Source organism: Limulus polyphemus, unplaced genomic scaffold, assembly GCF_000517525.1.
Source record: "Limulus polyphemus unplaced genomic scaffold, Limulus_polyphemus-2.1.2 Scaffold4975, whole genome shotgun sequence".
Lineage (NCBI taxonomy): Eukaryota > Metazoa > Arthropoda > Merostomata > Xiphosura > Limulidae > Limulus > Limulus polyphemus.
Window position 1 is genome coordinate 2,000 of NW_013670585.1, and position 9,805 is coordinate 11,804.

The 9,805-nt window shown below is 34.7% G+C and overlaps 1 protein-coding gene across 1 annotated transcript; it reads right to left on the bottom strand.

Moving 5' to 3' along the window:
* Positions 1 to 430: 430 nt before the first annotated feature.
* Positions 431 to 8,717, bottom strand: LOC106471939 (protein obstructor-E-like; the record flags this gene model as incomplete). The annotated part of the gene is made up of 4 exons (XM_013932562.2): positions 8,623 to 8,717; positions 4,235 to 4,486; positions 3,657 to 3,848; positions 431 to 632 (listed from the first exon to the last, which is right to left on the bottom strand). Coding segments are annotated over exons 1-4 (695 nt in total), but the record flags the coding sequence as incomplete, so codon positions are not given.
* Between the last annotated feature and the right edge of the window lie 1,088 nt (positions 8,718 to 9,805).

Consider the following 9,805-nt stretch of genomic DNA (forward strand, 5'->3'; position numbering starts at 1 on the left):
ATTTTCATGACTGAAGTTGCTCTTACTCAGAGTTGCATGATTTTCATGACTGAGTTTGCTCTTACTCGGAGTTGCATGATTTTTATTACTGAGTTTAATCTTACTCAGAGTTGCATGATTTTCATGACTGAAGTTGCTCATACTCAGAGTTGCATGATTTTTCATGACTGAGTTTGCTCTTACTCAGAGTTGCATGATTTTTATTACTGAATTTAATCTTACTCGGAGTTGCATGATTTTCATGACTGAGTTTAATCTTACTCGGAGTTGCATGATTTTTATTACTGAGTTTAATCTTACTCAGAGTTGCATGATTTTCATGACTGAGTTTACTCTTACTCAGAGTTGCATGACTTTCCTGACTGATTGACTGATTTTACTATTTACCACCAAAATTTACTAGAGAAAATAAACCCCTACATCAACTTACCAGTCAGGAACGTCCCTGATGTCACTACATGCGTAAGATTCTAAGCTGAAGGCAGAACCGTTACCACAGCTGATAAGTCGTGGACGATTGTTGACGCAAACGATCAGGCGAGTACAGTCGTTAGGGGCCGGATAACGAGGGAATGGAAAATAAGTGGCTGATTTTCCCGAAACTTTTGTTGGACAGGTGAATCCTACGATCTCTAAAATAGTAAAAACAACAATAAACAAACAAAAAAGAAGAGATAAAACCTTAGTAGCATCATCTCAAAAAATAAATGTAAAAATTCAAGTGATTTTGAAAGATGCACATTTTTTGCATCATCTGTAAAAAAGAAAGAAAAGATAGAAAGTTTAAAATGGTATTTTTTTATGACACCACATGTTGTTATGGTAAGAATAATTACAATAAGTGTTAATAAGGTAAGTCAACTGATAACTATGGTGACAAAATGTATTAAAAGGATGAGTCACTAACGATGGCAACCCATTTTAACATTGTTCAATGAAGGTCCAGAAACGTTCGATTATTTGCTTTTTTTAAAGTTATTCTTTAAATAACAGTCTATTTTCGAGCATCCGTAACCGTTAAAGTAAATTATATAAAAGGTTTATTATATCATGTATTGTGATACATTCAAGTAGTAAAAAAATAATGATTTCAGATAATTCGCTTCTATTTGTCCGACGGAGATATAGGTAAATATAATTTACAGGTAGACAGAGAGAGATATAGGTAAATATAAGTTACAGGTAGACAGATAGAGATATAGGTAAATATAATTTACAGGCAGACAGATAGGGATATAGGTAAATATAATTTACAGGCAGACAGACAGAGATATAGGTGAATATAATTTACAGGCAGACAAAGAGTGATATATAGGTAAATATAATTTACAGGTAGACAGAGAGAGATATAGGCAAATATAAGTTACAGGTAGACAGATAGAGATATAGGTAAATATAATTTACAGGCAGACAAAGAGAGATATATAGGTAAATATAATTTACAGGAAGACAGAGAGATATATAGGTAAATATAATTTACAGGCAGACAGGTGGAGATATATGTAAATATAATTTACAGGCAGACAGAGAGAGATATAGGTAAATATAATTTACAGGCAGACAGATAGAGATATAGGTAAATATAAATTATAGGCAGACAGACAGAGATATAGGTCAACCTATATCTCTATCTGTCTACGTGTAATTTATATCAACCTATATCCCTATCTGTCTACCTGTAACTTATATCAACCTATATCTTTATCTGTCTACCTGTAAATTATATTTACCTATATCTCTATCTGTCTACCTGTAAATTATATTTACATAGTATCTCTCTTTGTCTGGTCTGGTAAATTATATTCATATAAGTTACAGTAGACAGATAGAGATATAGGTAAATATAAGTTACAGGTAGACAGAGAGAGAGATATAGGTAAATATAAGTTACAGGTAGACAGATAGAGAGATATAGGTAAATATAAGTTACAGGTAGACAGATAGAGATATAGGTTAATATAAGTTACAGGTAGACAGATATAGGTTAATATAAGTTACAGGTAGACAGATACATATATAGGTAAATATAATTTGGATAATAAGCAACGACTGCATCACCACCACGTCCAGTTTGATGAAAATACACAGAATGTATACAAGTTAAAACGTAGGCTGAATACATCCAATATATTTCTGTGCGAGTTCACTATTCAAGTCAATAATCACGATATTGTTATAGTCTATCTTCAAGCACTTGAGTCAATCGGTAACACAAAATGTCCTCCGACTCTCGGAAGCTTTCTTTTGACTGGAAATAGTTCAAACCATGTTTGAAATTTCTAGCGAACAAACCTGTGAAATTCGTGTTAAACAACAACAACAAAAACTACCAAGTTATAAACTACTGTATGGTTAATATTACTCGTACACATTAATCTACGGCTAACTCCATCAACGTTTCCCAAAGTGGGGGTGAGTCTCCCAGGGGGTGTAAGTAATCTCTTGAGGGACGCAAGTCCCAATGCAATAATACAAGATTAAGCGTTTTAATATATTTTTATTAATGAAAGTAATAAGTCATTACTACTATACATGTAGAATTTTAATGTGTATCCATGTATTTTATTTTATCATTTAACCCCTTCTTTCACTCATTAAAAAAAAAAAGGAGGGGGCGCGCGCATAACATCATATTTATTAAAGGGGGCGTGGATGATAAAAGTTTAGGAAACGCTGTAGTAATGTATTACATTTAATTCCACATGGGATAACAAGCTGTAAGAACCAGTTGGACCTAATCAACAGTAGTCAGGCAGTGTTAAACAAGAGAGTTTGTTAACAAGGTTATGATATATTTATGTGTGTATTAACTGATATCCAAAAAGTATTAATAGTTAATAAATCCTCAGATGATACGCGCGATACTTCCAAACATAATATAGTCGTTGATCATAAAATGGAATGTATTTTTAATCTATTTTTTAGTATTTTATTTCTATTCACGCGGTAGCTGGAGAACGCAAGCGGAGATTCTGAACTGAAGTGGGGGGGGGGGACATTGCAGTTGGCCAGATCTAAATGGTTGTTACAGCTTGTTATCCCACGTGGCATTAATTAACTGAATGTCACCAATAAGGTAACATCTATTTGAGTAGAATTAATCAGTGAGCCATCTGTCGGTTATCGTCTGATGATGGAGTTATCCACAAGCTATCTGAAGTGTAGGTTAATGTGTGTGAGTGGGGTTAATCATACAGTAATTTATAAGGTAGTTTTTTAATGGTGTATTCACGCAAAAACGTACTGGACGCATTCAGCTTACGTTTTGACTTTTGAACTTGTATACGTTCTATGTATTTACATCCAACTAAATGTGGTAGTAATATAATCGTTGTTTATAATCCGAATTATATTTGTCTAGTTCTTTATTTGTCTGTCTAGAAGAATTGTAAAACGATTGGTGCATAATATATATATATATATAAATACATACATACCCCCATATGTGTGTGTGTGTGTGTGTGTACTTGGAAATGTGTACTCTATTCATCCCCCCTAATCTTTTTATGGAAATTGTTAAACTTTACAGCTAAAAACATGGGAATTTTCTGTATTTCCATATTCCCAGGGAGCCATGTCATCCACGTCAGTAGGTTAGCCTCATTATTAAACAAAATGAAAGCATCAATTGTTTATAATATCAGATTAGCACTTACTTTCGCTATCACAGTCCTCCAACAAGTCTGGCCAGTTACACACGTGAATTCTGTCGTCGTAAGCCAGACCAACTTTACAATCTGTGATATTAGCTTCTCCCCAAGCACACTTGTAATACTGGGTGTTACAGCCTGAAGTCATGGGGAAAACTCCCCACTGCCACGGGCAGTTTTCTGAAGGTATAGGATCAGCTGTTTAGAAAAACAAAATATTTTTATTATCAAATGCAATTGAATAAATCCCAAACAATCAAATATTTATAATTAATGAAATCAGAATATTTTCAGGTATTAAAACAAGAGAAAAACAGTAACGTCAAAACAATTCGAAAAAAAAAACACACCAAAAAACTCGCATAAAGTTTATTATAACCACAGTTTTTGTAAGGTAACATAGCCCTAAATCTTACCTCTTTCTTTATCTCCACAGTTAACATTCCATAAAGTTTATTATAACCACAGTTTTTGTAAGGTAACATAGCCCTAAATCTTACCTCTTTCTTTATCTCCACAGTTAACATTCCATAAAGTTTATTATAACCACAGTTTTTGTAAGGTAACATAGCCCTAAATCTTACCTCTTTCTTTATCTCCACAGTTCACATTCCATGGATAAGTACAAAAGTCGTACACACCACCGTTTTCGGAAAAAACAAGGCCATTTGGACAGGTTTCCCAGGTAAAAGTTCCGTTCTCACATTTGTAGTACTTATCACATGCCTGTAGGTGAGGGTAAGCAAAAACACCGTATTCTGGACAATCGTTTATTGGCTCAACGTCAGGGGCCGTTAGTGGCGCAGGGCCATATCCTTCCTTAGAAGCCGGTAGACCTGAGAAGGTAAATTACACATACACACCCATATATATATATATATATAACACATTAATTTGAAAAAAAAAAGTTCGTTTGTTTCAGATAATCGCACAAAACTACACAAGTTACTCGTCCCTAATTTTAAAATGATACGCAGGAGGAAAGGCAAGTAGTCAATAGCACCCTCCGCCAATTATTGATGATGATGACAAAACCTTGTCGAAACGTTGTACATTTGCTGTTATGTTAAACTTATATTAAAGTTTTTCTTCATTACCCATTCAAGCCGTCTCCAGCCATTATTAGTCTCAAAGTGGGTTCCTCGTCATCGAATCCGGTAACTCTATATACTTTCAATAAAATGCGTGATTTCACAAAAGGTTAAAAAGTTTGACGGGAGGGGATACACAAAGAAAGCTGGCCTCGCGTGAGCCCCTCATTTCCGGTCTCACTAGAAATGGTTCACAGAAGCTGCCAATTGAGGTTCTCTTCCCAGGTTGGGGGTGACCATCCCTATAGTCCCCCCACAGTTGACGCTACTGCCTTACTCCCACAAACATACAAAATGACCCTCGGTGCATTACAGAAATTTAAACTGTGACTATCAGGTTATGCTTTGACTAATAGTTTTTTACAGATTCACAAGATCATCTGATGGTTCTTCTTTATATGAACACCTGCAGAAACGCCACCCTACGGACGGCTGTTCAGTCAGGTTCTTGGCGAGCTGAACGGTGTGCTTTCTCTGTCACGAAATTACTCCTGACTTCCAAATTCACCTTGGCCAGCAATTTGATGTGCTTCTGTATTTCGGGTTTGTTTCTGGCTTCTCCTCACCGGATCTGGCCTCATAACTTAGTGAACAAAGCCTACCTCTTTCTTTCTGTAACTGACGTTTCATTTTCTTTCTCAAAGTTTCATACTTGTTCTATGATAAGTCACTTTTCCCACTTGCCAATTTTTGGCATCGTGATTTTCGATATTTCCTGATCACTTCACACTTATATTAAAGTACAAAAAAAATACTCGTGTAATTTACGAAGGTCGAGTTACTACAAAATTCCTACAAATTTGTATGCAATAAACTCTCTATGAAGGACTTGCGATTGTTCGGTCATAGAACAATTCAATTCAGAGAGTCCACTCGGATTCTCTAGCAGAAAAATTCCCAATGATTCTTCACTAGGAAGACTCACTTTGAAATTCTTTGAAGTTTTTATATACATTATTACTCCACTCACTACACGTCTCAAAGTTTTATATACATTACTACTCCACTCACTACACGTCTCAAAGTTTTATATACATTACTACTCCACTCACTAGATGTCTCAAAGTTTTATATACATTACTACTCCACTCACTAGATGTCTCAAAGTTTTATATACATTACTACTCCACTCACTAGATGTCTCAAAGTTTTATATACATTACTACTCCACTCACTACACGTCTCAAAGTTTTATATACATGACTTACCACAACAAATATTTAAAGTTTGATTTCATATTTTACTGCAACAAATCCCCAAAGGGATTTATCAACACACTTTCATGTACAAATCTTGATTTTTACATTTTCTTTCAACGGGTAACAAGTCATTAAAAAAAGGTTGCTCGTTAATATCAATTAATTAATCCACTAAATTTTAGTCTTCCACCTGAAGATCATTAACTGACAAAATGGTGAAGTGTAATTTCAGGTTTACGCTAGCTCTGACAAAATGGTAAAGTGTAATTTCAGGTTTACGCTAGCTCTGACAAAATGGTGAAGTGTAATTTCAGGTTTACGCTAGCACTGACAAAATGGTGAAGTGTAATTTCAGGTTTACGCTAGCTCATGCATTTGTTTCTCTCGCATACTTTTTATTATTGGTAATTTTGTTATGATATGGTCTTATGAAATAATATAGAAGTCGACATTAGAAGTTCGTTTGTTTGAAGTTAAGCTCAAAGTTACACAATGGGCTATCTGTGCTCAGCCAACCAGGGGAACCGAAACTCGGTTTCTAGCGTTGTAAGTCCGCAGACATACCGCTGTGCCACTGGGGTAACATTAGAAGTAATGATATCAGGGTGCGTAGGCTTGGATTTCCTCCACAATAAAACAAGGCTAACTCATCAGTTCGTTGGAGAGTACAGCCACATTGGGCTACCTGATGTGTCCACCTCAGGGAATCGAAATCCAGATTTTAGCGTTTTAAGTCCATACACTTACCGCTGTCTCATCGGGGGGACGGTATTACTTTATCCCTCGTGCGTAACAATCTTATGGGATATTATTCTTTTGAAGTTAGATAAAAAAAAGAATATATTTTTTTTATTAATGACTTGTTATATAACTTGTTATTTATGAATTTTTTAGGGATGATATATGGAAACGCATATAACGAAGACTAATCGTGGTTCGTAATAACGATGTTCACCCTCGTGCCGTTGATTTAGACGTGTAACTTGAACCTTCATCCACTGCAATTTATTCTTTGATATATTGTTAACGGTTTGTTGAGTGGTAGGGTTCTCTTTCGAAACTGCATTGTTCGTGATTGAGTTGAAGGCGTGGTTTTGAATCCCGTTGCTGTTCTAAACACTCTGCTGTACGTGCTATACGAGTCGTTGTCGCTTCCACGGAGAACACTGAAATCTACCTTTTACGAAACGTTACTTCTATCCATTCTAACAATATGGCTGTATGAATAATTCTCTTCGGGAAAGGCTTTTCATATTCCTACAACTGTAAGGTACTCGGAGCGATATTGCACCTTTAATGTTCGGGAATTACTGTACACCAAATACTGAGGTGTTAAACCTACCAGTTGTGGTGCACGGGTTGTATCCACTGCATTAATACACACACACACAAAAGAATGGTTCAGACAAAGTGTAATTAACTCTCTCTCTCTGCTTTAACTTAAGTTGTGCGGGTTACAAATTCGAATTCCTTGTTTACTTATCTTCATCATCGTTCTGTCATAACACGACTTTAAACTTCTTGACAAACCTGCTTTCGGAGCCAAAGATTTCCTATTAACAGATCCCTGAATTACGTTTCGCCTCCACAGGAAGGCGATTTTTTTTTTTTGAAACGATTTCGTGAAACAATTCGATTCAGTCAGAATGACGCAATGAATACTCAATGCCATGTAGAACTTAAAAACGTTGACTCCTAAAACAGGGAAAATTATTAACTAAATAAAATAAAACTATGAACGTAAACGTGTCGGTTTTATTTTACTCAATGAATTAGCCCCTTCAGCACTACTAGTCAATGAAAACATGTTTCAACCAAGGTTCTACAAATTACGCCACACAAAATATCCAAGGTAATCCACTGTCGTATGACCTTTATACTTTGAAGAATTTACTGACCAGTTATTGAATAAACCTTTAAGTTCTGTTCCTACGTCGGAGCTTAACGGACAGGTTCAACCAGCTCAGCGCCCCCTAGTGATTGAAAATTAGGTCAAACTTTTTAGTTACTAGGCGCATTAAACCTATACAACATCTGTTACTACGCTTAATTAAAGGAAAATGTGAATGTACATGTGTAGTACTACGTGAATCAAGAGGACACCTGGTGGCAAAATATTCTTAAAACCAACGAGTCAAGTTTTCTGGTACGATAAAGAAAAAATAACATTATAATTTCATATTTTAAATGCGTTTCACATGAATATATATATTTACACTGGCTTAAGAAACAAACATTACTTGTATATTAAAACTGTGTGTGTATAACTTCTGTGTAAAATAAAAAACTAAATGAAAAGTAGATTTTTACAATTAATTAGTCATTTCAACATAAAAGGATCACATTTAATAATTCTACTTTTAATTTTTACAACTGTAAACGATATAATACATTCCATTTTGTAATATCATAAGTTAAATTTTGCAGATACAAAAATCTAATAATAGAATAATTTGGCAAGTGCTTTGTTTATAAAGCAAGAAAATCCAAAAAACAAAACAAAAAACACACACACAAACAAACAAAAAAAACAAAAAAAACAACAAGAATACATGAATAGGAAGAGACTAAAACCTTTTTCTCGTATTAGGGCCATTAAATGCTATCCAGGGCAAAAAATATCTGTATTTCATGTGTAGATTATTTGACAGCTGTGATTCTGTTTAAAACAATTATACTTACCAGCAACCGAAACAACTAACGTCAGCAAGATACAACAGGTTACCGCCATGACTTGTTCTACGCCACTCGTGTGTTCTTCAATGAAATGCAATTGCTTAAGACTTGGGGCCACTAATCTGTGCTGCAAGTTAAGTAGATTACGATCACGTGACTATCGGAGGTGGCGCTGCACCCACTTTATTTTCTTATTGAATGTTTTCTAGTATCTGTAACTGTTAGTCTAAAATAAATCATCTACAAAGTTTATTATATCATGTTTGGTTTCGTATCAAGTAAATAAAAAAAAAACATTTTAAATAAGTTGTCGTTTCTATTTGTCCAACCAAAACAATATACCAAACGCCGACAGACGGGTGGATAAATAGATAAATATAATTCGGATTATAAGCTACGATTATATTAACACCACATCCAGTTGGATGTAAATATTCAGAATGTACACAAGCTCAAACGTACAAAACGTAGGCTGAATGTGTCCAGTATATTTTTATGTTAATTCACTATTTAATATTTAATTCAATAATCAGGATACTGTTGTATTCTGTCTTCAAGCAGACTAACCACCTGGCCATACCAGGCCATCCAACAGTAATCAGGCTTTATTAAAGGAGAGAAAACTTGCTAATAAGGTTATGATTCATCTTTTCTTTGTTGGTGGTTTAGGTTTTTAAACAACTAATAGTTATTTTAGCAATGTCGACCAACTGTCTGTCTTTGACTGACAGTTGGTCGACTTACAGTTGTTTCCAACTATAAGTTGACCAAATGTCAATAAAACAGCTATAAGTTGACCAAATGTCAGTAAAACAACTGTAAGTCAAATAATTGTAAGTCAAATAACTGTAAGTCAACCAACTGTAAGTTGACCAAATGTCAATAAAACAACTGTAAGTCGACCAACTGTCAGTCAAACAACTATAAGTTGACCAAATGTCAATAAAACAGCTATAAGTTGACCAAATGTCAGTAAAACAACTGTAAGTCAAATAATTGTAAGTCAAATAACTGTAAGTCAACCAACTGTAAGTTGACCAAATGTCAATAAAACAGCTGTAAGTTGACCAAATGTCAGTAAAACAACTGTAAGTCAAATAATTGTAAGTCAACCAACTGTAAGTCAAATAACTGTAAGTCAACCAACTGTAAGTTGACCAAATGTCAATAAAACAGCTGTAAGTTGACC